The sequence below is a fragment of the Jaculus jaculus genome, chromosome X, assembly GCF_020740685.1.
Source record: "Jaculus jaculus isolate mJacJac1 chromosome X, mJacJac1.mat.Y.cur, whole genome shotgun sequence".
In the NCBI taxonomy this organism is placed as follows: domain Eukaryota; kingdom Metazoa; phylum Chordata; class Mammalia; order Rodentia; family Dipodidae; genus Jaculus; species Jaculus jaculus.
In genome coordinates this window covers 130,178,212-130,198,665 of record NC_059125.1, presented here as the reverse complement: position 1 = coordinate 130,198,665, position 20,454 = coordinate 130,178,212, and the positions used below count along the sequence as shown (strand labels likewise).

At 42.2% G+C, this 20,454-nt stretch overlaps 1 protein-coding gene across 1 annotated transcript in view; it reads left to right on the top strand.

The window, feature by feature from the left end:
• Gpc4 (glypican 4) overlaps positions 1-20,454 on the top strand; it is a 142,049-nt gene that overhangs the window by 78,744 nt on the left and 42,851 nt on the right. Inside the window, exon 2 of the mRNA XM_004653980.3 lies at positions 18,071-18,229. Within this exon, the coding sequence (XP_004654037.2) occupies positions 18,071-18,229 (159 nt within the window). The remainder of the gene's footprint in view (positions 1-18,070; positions 18,230-20,454) is intronic.

Here is a 20,454-nt window from a genome sequence, read left to right as displayed (position 1 = left end):
AGTCAAGACCATTGCTCTATAGAATGGAGTAACTCGAGGCTAGGAATAGCCTGAAAGCATGTCTGTATAAATAGAGTCCCCCTGAGTAGGCTACCCTGTTGTCCTTGGCGAGATTGGGCAGTGACCTTGTTCCTTTGCTGGTTGTTGTATCGGTTTCTGGAGGGAATGGGCCTTCTTTGGTCAGACCTTGGCTACCTCAAAAAAAAAAAAAAAAAAAAAAAAGAACATAAAAAGTAGAATGTATTGACTTCAGGGAGGTATTGACTGTCCAGATGCAAATTTGGGTAAGCTCTTTACCAAATGGCACGATTTAGAACCTTTATAAATTAATGCATCTCACTGATGACCCCATGGGGAACACCACTCAGGAGAGCCCTCAGGGGATTGGAGGCTGGGGAAGAGAGTATATAAGATTATAACTTGGTGGGAAAATGACCAGCCCTTGATATGGTCATACAATAAATTTCATACTCAATTAAAATATTTGGGGTGCTGGAGGGGCCAGAGAAAGGAGTAGGGCAAAGACAGAGAGAGGTGAGATAATTATGATCTAAAGCTATTTTGTACATACCTAAAAATTGTCAAAAACAGAAGAGGGATTAGCTGGAAAGAATGGCCTCACTGGAGGCAGGAAGGAGCTGTGATTATGGTATACTGTAGATATGTATGAGTGGTGTTAATACAAAGTTCAAAGAATTGAGCATCACTGTACTCTGAGAAGCCATTTTTGTTTCATTGGAATGTTTAGTGACTTTTGATTTGTCAGGCCAAATACAAGAAACAATATTTATGTGAGATGTCTCATTGTGAAATTCTGCTCTGAGTCTAAGCTGTAATATCTTCTTTAGTTTTAAATGACTCAAAAAAATAAGGAGAAAAAAATGCAGATACTACATATTTGGTAATTTATAGGTTATCTTTGAATGTGTGAATTTCTCCTACTTTGTCTAAATGTACCCCTTATGACATACTGTTGAAACCCCTATCTGAGAATGATGGGATTCTGATATCATATTTATAATATCTAGGATTCTGATGTAATATTTCTTGCCTTTTGGAATAGAATTGTTCGAAAGCATGATTAGAGGCCCTCAGAAATCTGTGTGGGTTGGATAGTGGTGGAAGAATTCACACTACAGAGGGAAAGAGAAAAATCTATGGGACAACAACAAAAATCCAAGTCTATTCATCTTGTCGTTTTCCGGAGAGCAGAGACGAATTCTTTCATAGTTCTTGAACTGATGGATGGCGCTTGATAAATTTAACACTAAGCATTAACAATGTGGATGTGTTGGCAAATTGGGTCAGATGGTTGCTTGGCCAAAGTGAATCAGTTCTTTGATGTCAACTTGAGGAAAGTGTTATGGTTAGTTCTGTTCCCAGATAATTGCTTCAGGGGCACAGTTGAAGTAACTGGATCAAGAAGTGGTGAAGACACTAGATTTTCTAATCCCAGGGAGCAATCAACATCAACAGGTGTGACCCTACAGGAAAAATTTTACAAAGATGATATTTGGGAATCGAATACTGTCAAGGAGCTATTAGATAAATACCAGTCAAACTCAGTGTTGAGGCTGGAGATGTAGCTCGGGGGGGGGGGGGTAGAATGCTTGCTTAGCATGCAAGAAACCCAGGATTCAATCTCTAGCACAAAAGTTTAAGAAAACACCTAGTGTTGATGGTTCATTGCGGTTGTAAACTTTACTGAGGGTTGCATGATTCCATGCACTGGGGTTCTGGTCTACATACAAAAGAGAAAAAAATACGGGCTGAGGAGATGGCTCGTAGTTAAAGGTTTACCAAGCCTGATGGCCTGGGTTCAGTTACCCAGTGCCCACATGAACCCAGTTGCAGTGGTGGGATGCCCTGGTGCGCCCATTCCTTTTCTCTCCCCCTCCCCCATTCTCTCTCCAAATAAATAATGAAATATTTTTAAAAAAGGAAAAAGTGAGCTGAGTACCACCATTCATCTCTGTCTGCTTCCTGACTCCCGATCCAATGTGATCAACAACCTCCATGCCCCTGCCTCATCCTGCCTCAGTAACTTCCCTGTCACCACACCATGATGTACTGTATACCCTCAAGTTGTGAGCAAAAATAAATGCTTCCTGCTTTAAGTTACTTTGGTCCCAGCAACAAGGAACTAAAACAACTGGGGTGTCTCACTACTAAAGACAAATGGGTAGACTCTATGCGAAACGGGGAGAACACTAGAAATGGGAACTAACTCAATTTTGCTGAGAAAGTATCCTCATTTCTATGAGGGGAATCAACCTGTGCTTTGCTAATGACATGGGTTTTGAGAGGCTTAATACATATGGGGACCAAGGCAAAGCATTGCACACTATCTCTTAAGGCTCTCAGAAGGACTTTATTTCATGAGATTTCACACCAAGCCAAGGAAACTCAAAACGAGCTGATGTCACCACCTAATTATGAAACTGTTCCATCAGACATTATGATTGACTTTGAAGTGAGAAACCAAGAGTAAGGGACTCATAGATAATTCTTTTGACAGCAAGATCAGCAGTGGTGGTGTCTGAAAGCTGGAACCAAGATGTTTCCTTAAAGCCCCAAATAACTACCTAGAAAGCAAAGTATATGATGAAAGCTTTCTGATGTTAAGAAAACTTAACAAGGAGTAAAGAGCCCATTAAGTGGAATCTGTTGCAGGGGTAGTGGTCTCAGGTGTTAGGGTACTAACTAGATAGTGGTGAGGATAATGTTTGTTTGTTTTTGAATTTGGAAATGAGCCAGGCATGGTGGTTCATACCTGTAATTCCAGAACTGGTGAGGTACAGAGGCAGGAAGAGCTCACATAGTGAGATTCTTTCTTAAGAACTAAATAAATATAAAACCTGAAATGAGGTGATATGATATTCTCCTGAAAGACTGTTCATGGCTACTTGGAAAGGTGGGAGAAATTCTTCCAAATGTTGTGATAGTGTAAGAAGGCCCCTCCTCTCTCCAGTTACCCATATCAAGGTTCAGAAAACCTTTCTCCCAGCATAAAATTCAACTCTGCATAAACAGAGCACAACTGTGGCTCTGTTCCATGTTCATGGGAGCTAGTATCAATTAAAAGTATTTTGGGGGCTGGAGAGATGGCTTAGTGGTTAAGCGCTTGTCTGTGAAGCCTAAGAACCCCGGTTCGAGGTTCAATTCCCCAGGACCCACGTTAGCCAGATGCACAAGGGGGCGCACACGTCTGGAGTTCGTTTGCAGTGGCTGGAGGCCCTGGCGTGCCCATTCTCTCCTCTCTCTTTCTCTCTCTCTTTGCCTCTTCCTCTGTCTGTCGCTCTCAAATAAATAAATAAAAATAAACAAAAATTTAAAGGTCTTTTGGTGCAGCTTTATTTTTGAATAAGATGTAACTTGCTATATATATATATATATATATCACCTGAATCTATCTATCTATCTATCTATCTATCTATCTATCTATCTATCTATCTATCTATCATATATATATGATACACCTGAATCAAACCACCACCTTCCGCCCCTGGCACTGGCTAGAGTTGTTGGACTTGGAGCTACAGAGTTTGTTTGCCCTGGTTGTTTTAAATCTTGTATCGGCTGAATGCTTCTTTGCTATGCCCAATGCCATCTTTTCCAGTGTGAATATTTATTCTGTGCCATTATGGGTTTTTTGAGGTTATGTTTTGGTATTATGGCTCATTAAAAAGATCTTGGACTATGGGGAGGCTTGAACATCATTGGGATTGATAAAAAGTATAGGAACTTTTAAAGTTGGACTGAATGTATTGTATTTTACATCACATATGGATATCAGTTTATGGGGGCCAAGGGCAGAATGTGGTGGTTTGATTCAGGTGTCCCCCATAAACTTAGGTGTTCTGAATGCTAGGTTCCCAGCTGATGACGATTTGGGAATTAACACCTCCAGGAGGCAGTGTATTGTTGGGGGCGGGCTTATGGGTTTTATAGCCAGTTTCCCCATGCCAATGTTTGGCACACTCTCCTGTTACTATTGTCCACCTGATGTTGGCCAGGGGGTGATGTCCACCCTCTGCTCATGCCATCGTTTTCCCTGCCATTGTGGAGCTTCCCCTTGAGCCTGTCAGCCAAATAAATCTCTTTTTCCCAGAAGCTGCTGTTGGTTGGGTGATTTCTACCAGTGATGTGAACCAGACTGCAATATATATAATATATGAAATTTTATTACATACTTTGGTGTTTTGAGATATGGTCTCACCAAGCAGCCCAAACTAGCCTCAACACCCAGCTTTCTTCCTGCCTCAGCAGCCTCTTAACTGTGACTTTAAATGAGAAATCTTCTGGAAGTAAAGTTTAAGGGATGTAATGAAGCACACACATTGAAAACTGTAAGTGCTTCTTTCCTTTGCTCCATGTCGTTCCTACCTTGTAGAATTGTTTGAGCCTTGCAGGAATTTCGAGGTACAGTGGATCTTGAATTCTCATGTTACAGGTTCATTTCTCTTTATGTTTAGAAAGCTGACTTAGCTATATAACCCAATGTAAAATCCTTATAGATAGCCGTCTTGAGAAATAGCCTTGGAGAATTCATGGTGGATGATTATTATTCTTGGGCTATATTATTTTTCCTAGAAAGTACATTTACTGCAAACCTCCACTGTAATTTGTGTCAAGGAATTTTAGTTAAGCAGCAAGAACCAAGGAGACAAACCAGCCCTTGCCCATCTACCAGGGCCCAGGTGAAACCACAGAGGAACTGGCGAGACAAGCAAGAGCGCTGCTTCCACAGCAAGCCTGACAACCACCCCAAGGGCAGTGGACACAGACGCTGAGGACACTCAAAATGCACCAAAGCAGAAATCGAGAAGGTGCTAAGAGCTCAACACTAAAGTAGACATAAAACACATCCACCCTGGCATTTTTTTTTTTTGGTTCTATCCCCAGCATGATTTATACATATATAAAAAAGATGCTAGAGAGTTTTCTACCTCACCTGTTATGTAAGCCCAAAGCAGTTACAAAGAAATGAGAAAGACATTTAACATTAAAGTTTTCATGACCCACACCCCAGGTAAAGCACATATATCAAAAGGCTTTCATAGTACTGTTAGAGCAGGTGTGTGGTATCTGTAAGCATCTCTATCCACTCACTGGGGTTTTCATCCACACTGCAGCTAAGGTTACTGCGTTAGGCAGAACCTAAACAGCTGTGGCAGACTCTCTGAGAACGGAATCCCTAGAGCTTCTTCAGAGATGACTCCAAAATCACTTAGAAGAATCACTTCTGTTGGAAGTCAATCAGCCTCTGTGGGGAGAAGGAAAGGAATATCTACCAGGTTTCTCCCAGGATGCCTTCCTACTTCAGCTTTTCTTTTTTTTTTTTTTTTAACATGTTTTTGTGTGTGAATTTTTATTTATTTATTTGAGAGTGATAGAGAAAGGCAGAGAGAGAGAGAGAGAGAGAGAGAGAGAGAGAGAGAGAGAGAAAGAGAGAGATAGAGAATGGGTATGTCAGGGCCCTAGCTACTGCAAACAAACTCCAGAAGCGTGCACCCCCTTGTGCATCTGGCTAATGTCCTGGGGAATCGAGCCTCGAACCGGGGTCCTTAGGCTTCACAGGCAAGCACTTACCCGCTAAGCCATCTCTCCAGCCCTCCTTCGGCTTTTCTGACAGCATCTATGAGCGTTCAGGAGACTCACACACAGCTACCCTCACAGGGCTCCAGAGAAAACGCAAGTAGTTAGTGGCCGGCCTTCTTCGACCCTGGGAATCTCCTTGATCCTTGAAACCTTATTCCCAGCAGTCGTCCAAAATGTCCCTGCAAGACCTTCATCTACCAGGGACTGGACCATGATTGGTGGCATGAGGGTACCAGTCAGGTGCACTATTGGGCAACAAAGTAAAAATATTCCTGGCGCGTGGAATTTCCTCATTTGCCCTCTTTTTGTAGTGGGATATATAACCGAAGCTGCACAAGCTGGGGCTGACCTTGGAAATGTCAGTCTCCTTAGGATCTCTCATCTCTCCCTCTCTCTTAATGGAAAACCTCAGAGATTTGGAGAGGGGATAGGAAAAATGAAAAACAAATCCTGAGAAAACAAAAAGATTTTGGGGAAAGCTTCGGTGCTATTAGGTTCATAGGCACTGTGAAACAAACACCTTGTAGAATTTTTGTACGTTTTCTTAAAGGGTTTGAAGTTCATATGGCTGTTTCAGATCATCGCATGATTCTGAAATCCATGGGGGGATTTTCTTTTTATTTTTTAAATATTTTTGTTTATTTTTATTTATTTATTTGAAAGCAAAGAGAGAGAGAGAAAGAAAGGCAGAGAGAAAGAGAGAGAATGGGCACGCCAGGGTTTCCAGCCACTGCAAACAACCTCCAGACTCATGTGCCCCCTTGTACATCTGCCTTATGTGGGTCCTGGGGAATCGAGCCTCGAACCGGGGTCTTTAGGTTTCACAGGCAAGCGCTTAAGCGCTAAGCCATCTCTCCAGCCTTTAAACAATTTTATTTATTAGAAAGAGAAAGAGAATGGGTGTACCAGGACCTCCAGCCACTGCAAACACTCCAGACACATGTGCCACCTTGTGCATCTGGCTTACGTGGGTCCTGGAGAATCGAACCTGGGTCTTTGATTTGCAGGCAAGCGACTTAACCACTGAGCTAACCCTCCAGCCCTCTCCCCCCACACACACCGTGGAGGAATTTGTAATCATTTATACTCAGACATTCTGTTCCAATGAGCCCAGTGGGAGTTATGAATTAGTATTTGCGTGAGATTTTCTGTTGATGCCACCAAGGTATGTGTATCTGCATCAGTGACAGAAAAAGATCTTTTCTCACCTTCTCCTTCAACCCCCTCAGAGCCCCAACATATTTCCCTGGACCTTTAATTCACATGGACTGATTAGGAAGTATCTCTGTTGGAATTTGAGAGTTGTTGAGCAGTTTTGGGTGAATTGCTTTCCTGCTGAGAACTCCTGTTGAGTCCTGGAGCTAGTGATTATGGCCGCTCAGAAAAGATGGTAACAGATGGCCAAGGAAATGTACAAGCGTACATTTCAAATTCACTCTGGTGGGTGTGCCTCTCTTCGCAAACCCTTGGTGCCGTGTGAATGTGGATCTAAGATGGTCAGATAATAGCTTAGATTGCTAGCTCACTTATCATTTAAGAAGTAATAAGAAGCCTCGCTTTGTTTCTATTAGGCGTGCAATTGAAAGCTCCCCAAAATGAAGTGTGTGCTTTTCAAGTATCAGCACTGAGTCTTCCAGCTCTGCAAACACAGTTATTCTTAGGCAAATATAACAAAGCTGACTTCCAATATGTATGTGTTTCTGATTGGCTTTCTCTGTCCTACCTAGCAGGATTAGTGGACCTAAAAATAATTGGCAGTCTTAAGCCCTTCAGAGCGGTATTTTGGCAAGGTTTTGCAAAAATGCGAACTAGCTGCCTTTCTCCTACTGATTGGTAGGTGATCTTAAATCATACATCTGCATAATGACTGTAATTTCTGTGCTTTATTATGAAGGTTTAGGTCAAATGACTTCAGGCTTTCGATGTTCATAGCACATTATATGCAGTAATTTTACTCCTTTTGGGAAGCAGGGAGGATGGATTAATGTATACGTTCCCCCACCCCCTGGGATTATTAAAAACCTGTAGAGATTTTCTCTCTTTGTTCCCATGAAGCAGAGCATTGTATGTTCCTCATGGGGTTCTTAGGTAGCTTGGAGGGGCTGGTGTTATAGCAACCTGCATTTTAGCTTGCTTTGTAGTTACATGAATTTCAAACTAGAAAGTGAACTGGGACTATTTTGCTAATGCCTTACACCAGCAGTAAGGAATTGTTTTTGTTCACAACAAATAAAAATTAGAAAAAAAAAGTAAGGTAGCAATTGAGGGATTAGGGAAATTGCCCTAGCAAATAATAGCTTAATGTAGCTTCCCAATATTGGAATTACATCAAGTATTTATATTTTTGAAAGCTTGATGAAAGTCTCCCTTTCTCTGGTCACATGTATTTATTCTTTTTAATTTGAATGCCAAAGTATTTTCTCTCTTAAAAATAAAACTTTTTTTTTTTTAAGTGGGTCTAACTCTAGCCAAGGCTGACCTGGAATTCACTGTGTAGTCTCAGAGTGGCTTCAAACCCATAGCAATCCTCTTACCACTGCCTCCCAAGTGCTGGGGTTTAAAGACGCGCACCACCACACCCGGCTGAAAACTTCATTTATTAGGAAAAGAATAACGGGCTTACAGAGCTTGAGAAGATGACACAGTGAATTGTCTACATCCCATTCCAATATTCCTGTTATTAGCACCTGTCCTTAATGTGGTACATTTGTCACAGTTGATGAGCCAATACTGATGCATGATTACTAACTCAGATCCATACTTCATGTTGATTGCCTTCATTTTTGTGCACAGTTTTGTTGAGAGGTAATTCACGTACACATACAGTGGCTTCTGGTGTACTCACCCTCACCATAATCAATTTTAGAACATTACCCCAACCCCAGACCCTTTAGTCATCCTCCCTACTTTTCCTGCCACCCTAGACAGCCACAATCTACTTTGTGTCTCTAGATTTACTGTCATTCAGCATCTTATGTATATATAGATTCACACAGCATGGGCTTTTATGACTGGCTTCTTTTATATAGCAGTGTTTTAAGACTCAGCCAGGTTATCATATACAACAGAATTTCCTTCCTGCTTATAACTGAAGAATATCCTCCTATACAGAGAGGTTGCATTTTATTTAACCATTCCTCTGTTGAAGAAATTTGGCTATTACGAGTAGTGCTATGGGGCTGGAGAGGTGGCTTGGCGGTTAGGCGCTTGCCTGTGAAGCCTAAGGACCCCGGTTCGAGGCTTGATTCCTCAGGACCCACGTTAGCAACGCGTCTGGAGTTCGTTAGCAGTGGCTGGCGTCCCTGGCGCCCCCATTCTCTCTCTCTCTCTCTCTCTCTCTCTCTCTCTGCTTCTTTCTCTCTCTCTCTCTGTCACTCTCAAATAAATAAATAAAAATGAACAAAAAATTAAAAAGAAAGGGTAGTTCTGTGAGGGCTGGAGAGATGGCTTAGCAGTTAAGCCTGCAAAGCCCAAGGACTCAGTCTACTCTCCAGATCCCACATACGCCACATACACCACATGCACAGGTGACACATGCACCCTAGATGGCTCATCTGTCTGGAATTTGAGTGTGGTGGCACCAATTCTTTCATTTAAAAAAAATAAAAAATAACGGTAGTGCTATGAATATCTATATACAAGATGTTTTGCTTTTCTTAATTTTTCTTTATAGTCCCATTCAGGATAGCACCTTATAGTTCATCATTAGGTTTCCCTAGATTTGCAAAACTTGTCTGTTTTTTTCTTTTCTTTTCTTCTTTGATGCCACATGGCTCATGGGTGCTCTACTGATCCATGGATCCAGCCCAAAGGCTTTATTTTAACTTAAATTTTTTTAATCTTAGTATTCAAAGTATTAGGCTTCATTGTGGCACCCTTACACATACGTATCGTGTACTGGCTATATTCCTCCACGCTTCCTTATTCCCTCTCCCCTTGGTCTCTTTCCTGCCAATAGTCCCTATTCATGGCATTAATTCATACACATTTCAAAATATGCACATCCTGCATGTGAGCATAAATAAGATTATTTGTCTTCCAGAGACTTGTTTGGTTCCCTTCATATGATCTCCACTCTGCCCATTTTCCTAAAAAATTACATAAAACTTGGGCTGGAGAGATGGCTTAGTGGTTAAGTGCTTGCCTGTGAAACCTAAGGACCCCGGTTCGAGGCTCGGTTCCCCAGGTCCCACGTTAACCAGATGCACAAGGGGGCGCACGCGTCTGGAGTTCGTTTGCAGAGGCTGGAAGCCCTGGCGTGCCCATTCTCTCTCTCTCCCTCTACCTGTCTTTCTCTCTGAGTCTGTTGCTCTCAAATAAATAAATAAAAATTTAAAAAAAGTACATAAAACTCTAGATTCACCCCTGACACACACACATATACATACATGCCTGCACACTCAGAGACACTTACCTCACATTTCTTTTATTCGTTCATTTGCCAGTGGACCCCTTGGCCGATCTTGGCTTTTGTGACTAATGCCAAAGCTTGGTGTTTGATGGCCATTTAAGTGACTTTCACATATATATGCCACTCAGTGACTTGATACACTCTCTTTTCCTTGTCCTTCCCATTCCCACCTCCCATCAAAAATCTCCCTGAGCTATCTGGAAGACAGAATGTGTCATTCTGCTGCTTCCCCTCCATCATCTAGACCAACTTGTGTAGCACTTTAGTGGTGGATTAAAGTGGACAGTTTTCTTCATAACTCAAGTGAGGTATTCAGAGTTTCGGTTAGAAAGGCCAATGCAGACTAGAATCTGGACATCTGGAAGTCACAAAACATTTCCAGTTTGTTCTTCTCCAATGTACCTCACAGCGGGCCTTATCCTTAGGGTACATGTTGCATCTCTTGTTTCTCAAGGGTGTTTGGCCACTTTCTTGGCAGTATTCATCATTCATCTGGGTACATAGAGTGCATGCCTTGTGAAATGCATGCAATGGGCCAGTAGCGTGGGAGGGATTTTTGCTTAACTGTGTCTTCTACAGGTCAATAGAGCTAACCACCTTAATTGCAATTCCTCCATAATCACTTCATCTTTTTTCCCTGAAAAGCATGAGGATATGGAAGGCTTATTTTTTTTGGGGGGGGGTTGTATCTAGTTGTATTTGAAAATTACTTTTCCGAGAAAGATATAAAAATGCATATTTAGATGGAGTTGCAAAGAGTCAAGTCATTGAGACCCAAACCACCGTTCCTAACGTTGTCTACAGGAAGCTGAGTTAGGAGTAACGTAAAATACCTTAGCTGCGTCCCATCTGTACATCAGAGCAAGTGTTTGGTGGAAGGAGCAAGTGAGAATACACACTTCCATACACCATTTGGCCAAGAGTGTTGTGGAAAGGTGGCACAGACTGCTCACGTTCAATGCCTGCTTTAACCATCAATTTGAAATGCCTCAAGAAATGCCACCTGTCCCACACTTGGGGGGGATTGAGTGGTAATTTACTGTGATTGTCATTCAGCTTTGAAACCTAAGGCGCTGATATTAAGACTAAACAGAAATTACATAGAGCTGGTGTGACTGAAAACTTTGACTCTTTTTGAGTGATTTCTGTTTTGTTTTGTTTTTTAGACCTTAGAGTTAAGCTTCAAAGCACGCTTCATTGAATCCCATGCAAGCCTCTTAGGACAAGGCTGGGGAACCTTTTTTTTTTTTTCTATTGATGGCCACTGACCCCCACACACAAAAACAAGAACTGATCAAGGGCCATGTACAAAAAGCAACTTAATTTAGGTGCTTTCTTAGAAAGCCATAAAGCATTCAGTTCACCTGCTTTTAAAAATAAGAACATGGACCCCTCAACAATCCTAGGAAATCACAAACAGCCCTTCATATTCATATTGTGCACCGTTAAATAGGTGGGGTGTGGGAAGGAGGAAAAATGAGCAGAGTGAAGAGATTGGAAAGCAGACTGAGTTTGAAGGGGCTAGAAGTGGTACGCAGAGAGGAAACTGTATGTACAGTCAGGATCAAGGAAGCAAGAGGTAGAGTTTGGAAAGTGGGGGATGAGAGAAAGGACAGTTGGAGAACATACCTACCATTCATTGGAGAACTGCTATTACCAGCTCCTGGGTGTGGCTGTCCAGTCATAATTTTCTTTCCTTCCCTCCTTCCCTCCTTCCTCCCTCCCTCCCTCCCTTCCTTCCTCCCTTCCCTACTTTCCATCCCTCCCTCCCTCCCTCCCTCCTGCTCTTGCTGGCTCGTTTGCTTGCTTGAGGCAGGGTCTTGCTCTGGACCACGCTGACCTGTAATTCACTATGTAGTCTCAGACTGGCCTCATAATGATCCTCCTACCTCTGCCTCCTGAGTATTAGGATCAAAGGTGCACCACCATGCCTGGCCCTTTTCTTTTCTTTTTGTTTATTTGCAAAAACAGAGAGAAAGAGAAGGATGGAGGGAGAGGAAGAGAGATAATGGGCACATCAGAGCCTCTGGCCACTGGAAACAAACTCCAAATGCATGCACTACTTTGTGCATATGATTTTACTTGGGTACTGGGGAATCAAACCTGGGCCAACAGGCATTGCAGTCAAGTACCTTAAACTCTGAGCCATCTCTCCAGCCCTCTCTTTTGGTGACCTCTAAGTCAGTGATCCTCCTATCTCTGCCTCCCAAGTTCTGGGATTAAAGGTGTGTGTCACCACGCCTGGCCAGCCCTCTCTCTCTCTGTTTTTAACCAAGATGTATATGTTTTTAAGTTTCCTGATAAGTCAATTAGAAACATGTATCTGGTCATAGTTCATTGGTTTTCTAAGGTTGGGTTTCACTCTAGCTCAGGCTGACCTGGAATTCACTGTGTATTCTCAGGGTGGCTTCGAACTCTCGGCGATCCTCCTACCTCTGCCTCCCGAGTGCTGGGATTAAAGGCATGCGCCACCACGCCCGGCTTGGCCATAACTCTTAATGAAGTGAATACTATCAGAATCAACCAGGGTTTGTTTTTTTTTTGCTAAAAAGTGCACATGCCTAGTGCTACCTCACAGTGGCTGTCTATTTGTCCCAAGTCCCAAGTCCATTCTTTTGTTCCTGTGTTCAGCTCTCACAGCCTAAAGAAAAATTGTGGCCTATTTCTTAAATAAGAAATGCATAGGATAACCAGTTTTTAAAAGGAAGGCTCCAGAAAGAAGGTATTTCTCATTCAGACACAGAATAAAAAACACAATTCTTTTAAATAAGACATATGCCCTGCCCTTCAAAAGAAGGCATTTTGTTTTTAATTTTCATCTGCCCGGTGCTGGGGATATAACCCAGGGTATCACACATGCTAAGCAAACATGGTCTCACTGAGCCACAACCCTGGCCATGAAATATTCAAGTTTACATATAAAAAACCCCAAAAACAACAACAACAAAAAACAACTTTAATTGATTGAATAAGTTCTTAGAAATTCTTACTAGAACACAGCTATATTTCCATGTTCAAATCCACCATGAATGTTCTCTGTTTGTACCCTGGACTTCTTAGCCACATCAACTCGTGGTCATGACAGCAAGTCCCTAGTAACCTAGGTATGTCTTAGGATTTCTCAAATGTGTCTTAGACTGCACATTTTTTGGGGCTTTGGGGCAAAATGTTGAGTTAAAAATTTCCAGGACGGCTTTTTATAAATGTAGAGTACATGGGGTGAGCAGGTTGGGGGGCGAACTTTGCCCAGAGAGGAAGATGACTGTGCCTGCAGAAACATCACCCACATATCCACCTCATTACCCTTTCCACAAGGCAAGTCGTTCTGGAAAGATCTTTTCTCTACAATGAAAATGCACTATTCTTTTTATTAGGAGCAGCCCAGAGAAAGGAGTACTCCACTGTTCAGGTATAAGCAGGTCTCCTGGACTTGATAGACATGAAATGGGTGTGGTATGTGGCCATGCCAGGGTTGGGGGGGTATGTGTACCAGAGTAAACAGTGCTGACTGCTTTCAGTAGGTTACCAGTAAAACTTTTATTGCCTTAACTCAGTTTTGAAGGGTGTGGCCTCAATGTAAAATTCCTACAGGTAAGTCGAAACCTCTCAACATCTAGAACCTTCTCCGGTGGAGAAAATGATACATACATTACTGATTTTTCAATATACTATGGCTTCAGGGTGTGTATCTCTGTGTGCATGCCCCTCATATATGTACACATTAGTGATGGGGGAAAGGAACCTTTTTTTTTTTATTTTCTTGAGCTTCAAAGCATATTTTCATAGCATCAAATAAGTGACCCTTTTTATGTGTGTGAGCCCCATTAAGATTGGATAGAAATAAGTTGCCAAGCCCAGAGGTTATTGTGCTTTGGAAATTCAATGTATGTCACAGTGTAAGCAAGCACCTTTAACCTCTGAGCCATCTCTCCAGGCCACATGTCACATTGGAATCTTTACAGGGGGTTGAGAAGCAGCCTCTCCTAAATGGAATGCCTGCCTATGACAAAATCTTTAAAAGGTCATCTGCTTCCTTACTGTGAAGTAATTCACTGCAGCCACCCTGGGTGTGTCCGGTTCTGAGCACGCAGGTGACTTTGTTAGGTCGGGGCCCGAGTGTGGTGTGTGATCCAGCCCCAACATGGTCCACTTAGAGTTCTTCATAGTGTGTGGTTTGTTATAACTGTCATAGGGGATCTGGCCACCCCCACACCAGGAGACAACTAGGTATCACTATCAATTAGGTGTTTGGATACTAATCAACATGCTATAAACTTGGGAAGCCAGTAAGGAGGGATTTTTTTTGTTTGTTTGTTTGTTTTTTGGTTTTTGGTTTTTGGTTTTTCAAGGTACGGTGTCACTCGAGCTGAGGCTGGCCTGGATTTCACTATGGAGTCTCAGGGTGGCCTCCAACTCATGGTGATCCTCCTACCTACCTCTGCCTCCTGCATGCTGGGATTAAAGGCGTGCGCCACCACGCCTGGCTAAGGAGGGACTTTTTGCTTGGGTTGTAATGTGGGTACTTCTCTCAGACTGAGCCTTAGCAATCCGTTTTCTTTCGCAACTTGATCTGAGCTATAAATTTACACAATTGATTTTAGATCTCCCTCCACCCCCACATTAGAATTATCTGTAGGCTAAGACTTTGAGAAATAACCTTAAGAAACTTAGATTTCCAGCTGGGGAAATGATTTGAAGATTGTCCTCCAGTGCTGCACCAACACTGCTTTGTTTTCCTCTAAGTTCACACAGGCCAGCCACAGTGATGGGCAGCTCATGGCCATTTCATTTCTCTTGGTAGTGTGGGTGGAAACACACTATTGACTGACAAGTTCCCATGTCTTCAATGGACTCTTTCCTGAGATTATTTGTTTTTCTTTCTTTCTTTTTTTAAAATTTATTTATTTGAGAGCGACAGACACAGAGAGAAAGACAGATAGAGGGAGAGAGAGAGAATGGGCACGCCAGGTTTTCCAGCCTCTGCCAACAAACTCCAGATGCGTGCGCCCCCTTGTGCATCTGGCTAACGTGGGACCTGGGGAACCGAGCCTCGAACCGGGGTCCTTAGGCTTCACAGGCAAGCGCTTAACCGCTAAGCCATCTCTCCATCCCTTGTTTTTCTTTTTGAGAAGGAGTCTTATTCTGTTGCCCTCAGCTTCTCAAGCAGCTAGGAGCATAGGCACATACCACAGTGCCAGGTCTACATTCCCAAGATCATAACTCCCTTGAGACTCTCTTTGTGTCATACTTGCGCATCAGTAGAACAGAGGAAGTGAGACCTTGTGAGCATGTCCAAAATTGTACCAACACAAGAAATATCAGAGTAACTGGCGGGGTTTATGAGCGTCATTATACATCCTGGTCATGCAAAGGAGGAGGCATATTGGTCTCTAAAGAAAAGCAGAATGCGGGCTGGAGAGATGGCTTAGCGGTTAAGCACTTGCCTGTGAAGCCTAAGGACCCTGGTTTGAGGCTCCATTCCCCAGGTCCCACGTTAGCCAGATGCACAAGGGGGTGCACGCGTCTGAAGTTCGTTTGTGGTGTCTGGAAGCTCTGGCGCGCCCATTCTCTGTCTGTCTCTATCTGCCTCTTTCTCTCTCTGTCGCTCTTAAATAAATAAATAAACAAAAAAATCTTTAAAAAAAGAAAAAAGAAAAAAAATAAAGAAAAGCAGAATGGGGAGAGCTCAGAGAGAGAAGCCATCCATATGACAAGCAGAATGCAGTGGTCAGAAAGGACAGATGACGCTTCACGGGTTAGGCTGCTCTTTAATGGACTTGGCTGTGACATTTTCCTTGACTTTGCAGTACATCCATACATAAAGATAACATTGATTGGAAGTGCTAGGTCTCTGTTTGATTGAGCGGCCGCACTGTGAAGGATCTGGAGGTGGACGGTGCTGGACACAAGCTCTTACTTAAACAGGGATTGCCTGCTATCACTTCATGATTTACTATAGACTCAGATAATCCAGAACTCTCATAGCATTCCTCTGCGCTGACAACTCCTGAAACGTGTGAATCCCTTTGTTTTTCCACAGCATAACAGGCTTACCTATTCTGTTCTTTGCTTTCTTCTGTATAACACAGGTTACTTGGGAAACATATTTTATAAATCCTTCTTTTTCTTTAAAGATTTATTTATTTTATTTATTTATCTGAGAGCAACAGACAGGAGAGAGAGAGAGAGAGAATGGGCACGCCAGAGCTTCCAGCCACTGGGAACAAACTCCAGATGCATGCTCCACTTTGTGCATCTGGCTTACGTGGGTCCTGGGGAATTGAGCCTTGAACTGGGGCCCTTAGGCTTTACAGGCAAGCACTTAACCGCTAAGCCATCTCTCCAGCCCTATAAATCCTTCTTTTAAGGATAGCCTTCTCTCTTGGAGTATAAACTATAAAATCCTTTTAAAACAGACAAGAAAGATGCCTCTTGTTTGCAAGACTTACGCATTATGAAAGAGACAGGTTTGATACTAAATGCTATTACTTTTATGGCCACACTCATTTTCTTAACAGTTCTTTTTCTGTTTTTGTCTATTTACGTGTGTGTGTGTGTGTGTGTGTGTTCCTATATGCACGCATGCCCGCCCGGTGGGTGGCTGGGGAATTGAATCCTCGACTGTCAGGCTTTGCAAGCCAGCTCCTTTAACCACCCACCACCTACCCACAGTCATTTTCCCCAACCTACCCATAGTCATTTTCCTATGGTTTAGCCATCTCCTTGATTAGAAAGCTGTTTTTTGCCTTCTAGAGTGGAGGAGGGGTATATTATATTTTCAATAAGAGAATAAATGTTTTCCACATCATAAAGCATTTATTTGTTGATGGATGTGTGCGGTGTTGCATGTAATGTATACGCATGTATACAGATATGTGTGCCCTGTGCTCATGCACTGGAGACCAGAGCAGAACACTGGATGTCTTTTATTTGCTCATCGAACCTACGTCCTTGGGATAAAGTTTCCCACTCAACCCAAAGATGCGGTTTTTGCCATGTTTTAGTCAGCCCCAGTAACTCTCTAGTCTCTGCCCCTCACAGGACTGGGGTTACAGTTGTATGTAGTTATGTCCAGCAATAGAATGATGATAGGGAATCGAACCAGTGCCATGTCAGACCTTCATGATTGCACAGTAGGAGCTTTTAACTACTGGACCTTCTCCCCAGCCACTCATGAGATGCTTTTAAATTTTTATTTTATATTTATTTGTTTATTTATTTATTCCTAAATGACTGGTAGAAACATCCAATTCTAAGTAGTGCATATAGCCAAATAGTATAGTCTATAAGATTATTTCTTTTTTTTGCAAATAAGTACCTTTTTATTTTTTTATTAATTTTTATTAACATTTTCCACGATTATAAAAAAATATCCCATGGTAATTCCCTCTCTCTCCCCCCCCACCAACACTTTCCCCTTTGAAATTCCATTCTTCTCCTCCCCATCTCAATCATTGTACTAAGATTATTTCTTTTTTGAATATTTTTTGAATATTTTATTAATTTGACAGAGAAAGAGGGGGAGAGAGAGAATGGGCACACCAGGGCCTCCAGCCACTGCAAGCAAACTCCAGATGCATGTGCCCCCTTGTGCGTCTGGCTTACGTGGGTCCTGGGGAATTGAACCTGGGTCCTTTGGCTTTGCAGGCAAACGCCTTACCCACTGAGCCATCCCTCCAGCCCCGGATTTTTTTAAAGTTTTTTTTTGGTTGTTATTGTTCATTTTTATTTATTTATTTGGAGTGACAGAGAGAGAGAGAGAGAGAGGATGGGCACACCAGGGCCTCCAGCCACTGCAAACAAACTCCAGATGCATGTGCTCCCTTGTGCATCTGGCTAACGTGGGTCTTGGGGAATTGAGCCTCGAACCGGGGTCCTTAGGCTTACTAAGCCATCCATCTCTCCAGCCCCAGATTTTGTTTTTTAAACATACACTGCTTGGGCCTCTGCAGAAATCTCAGTTGCTGAAGCCAAACGTAAGCATCAAAAATCAAACATTCCCTCTGGGACCTCATGGGTGATGATAGAGGTTGACTTGTCTTACTTTGTATCTTGCAGGTGATCACTTAAAGATCTGTCCCCAGGGTTATACCTGCTGCTCCCAAGAGATGGAAGAGAAGTACAGCCTGCAAAGCAAAGATGATTTCAAAAGTGTGGTCAGTGAACAGTGCAATCATTTGCAAGCCGTCTTCGCTTCTCGTTACAAGAAATTTGATGGTATGTCATTCAAGTAAGAGTTGCCCGTTAAGGTTGTCTGATTGCTTTTCAGACTTCCTCTGGTCCTCTGCAACTTAGTGATTTCCCAAGATGTTTTGTTACTGTTATTGAAGTGGGCTACCAAGGGCAAGTTAGACACAATGCTTTACTGCTAGAATCTTCTTAGGTGTAGTGACATCTATATGGTCATGTTATGGAAATATGGTCAAAAGGAGCTAAAAAATAGATCTGTTTAATTTAAATACTTTCATCTTTCCCCCTTGAGTGACTACAGTATAGTGTCTATAGTGTCGTTGATGTAAATTACTTTTCAAAACTTCTTAATAAAAAACAGACATCTAAAAAAACAGTTTTGGTCAGAAATTCTGCAGATGCTGGACTTCAGCATAACTTCTACCATGGATCCTCAAAGACACTTAGAATTCCTTGAATCTCTGCAGACCAGACAGATTGAAGCCCGTTCTTGAGCGTCCATTAAATAGAAATCCAGAAGTGACTGCTAGCCTACCGTCTCCTTTAAGTCCAGCTCGGTGGCCAACCTCATTCTTAGCTGGGGTCTGGCATAGTCTTCCCACAGAAAGCTACAACCCATTCTCATCCGCTGTGCCAGACATGGCTTCTCATGTGTACCCTTTCATTACTAGTGGAAAAATAGCCAATACAAACCAACTAAAAGGCACTTCAATCCCACCTAAGCCATGTTATAGATAACAGACTTAAAAATAGAATATGCAGTTCAAAACGCTGCAGGATTCTTTTCTGTGATGCTGTTCACTCAGTATGAATATTGTTGTGAAGTCGATTTAATTTTAATCGGAATCATTTCCTTTGTGCCTGTTTTAAAGGCCATTCTAATTACATAGCACCTTTGAAGCATGCTTTTCTTGACATTATGTGTGGTGAAGAAATACAAGGCAAATTTTCTAGAAGTGAAATGTCTTTGAGTATTTCTGCAAAGGGCTTGTTACCATGGTGAGAAGTTAGACTAAATTAGATTTGATATAGCTGATAAGGCAGTCCCCAGCTGTAGAACAGGTTGTATTTCAAATGTTGGTTTTGAGATTTGTTACTTGAAACTTATTAGTGAGGTTTAAGGCTGGACCATGGTACCATATTTCATCCATAATGGAAGCAAACTAAAATACCACGTATTTTAGCATGTATCATTGACCCTGCCCATTTTTGAAAAACAGTGTGTATAGAATGTGTTAAGCCTTTTTGAGGCGCTAGAAAGGAACACAGAGGCTCAAACATGCTAGATTGCATTTAACAATGGACCTATATTTCCAGTCTATTTGGTCTTATTTCTATCTCATTTGCCTGAATGAGTGCCAACAAATTGATATATCTATACAGTTTCCTTATTATGCCAACCTTTATATATATGTATGTATATGTAGTTGTTAATCATATATAGTTGTTAGAATACCTCTGCCTCTCTAGATTACAATACTCTTTTTTGACCTTGTTTCTTGAGTTTAAGTCTGTATTGTAATAGATGAAACAGAAGGAGAGGGAGAGAGGACAAGGAAGAGAGAAAGCGAGATGGGGAAGGAAAAAGGGGAGAGAAAAAAGGAGGGAATTAAGAAAAATATTTACTCCTGTGTGCGTGTGTGTGTCAATTGGAGCTCAGAGGACAACTTTGAGCGGTCTGTCCTCCATCTTCTTTAACATGGGGTCTCTTGTACTGCAGTTGAACTGCAGTAAGCAAAGGAACATCAGAATTGCTGGCCCTGAGCTTCGGATTTTCTTGGCTCTGCCTCCCATTGTCGCAGGTTCACTGGGATCCCAGATAGATGTAGCACTTTACATCTGGCTTTACACGGGATTTGGGGATTTCCATTAGGCCTTTGCAGTCTTTGCAAGCAAGAGCCTTCAACTGCTGAGCCATTTCTCCAGCCCCAAAACGCATCCATTGCTTTGGTTTTTTTGTTTTGTTTTGTTTTGAGACTGGGTTTCATGTAGTCCAGGTTGGCCTCAAACTTGATATATAGCCAAGGATTACTTCCTGCCCTACCTCCCCAGGTGCTAGGATTAAAGACATGATCTAGTCATACCCTGTTTATGCAGAGCTGGGGATTGAACCCGGGTCCTTATGCATGCTAAGCCAGCCCTCTTCCAACTGAGCCATATTCTGAGCCCTCAAATCTCTATATTCTTACCATTACTATTAAAAAGGATGATTTGTTCATCTTCTCATTTATCCTCTTTCCCTCCCTTCTTCC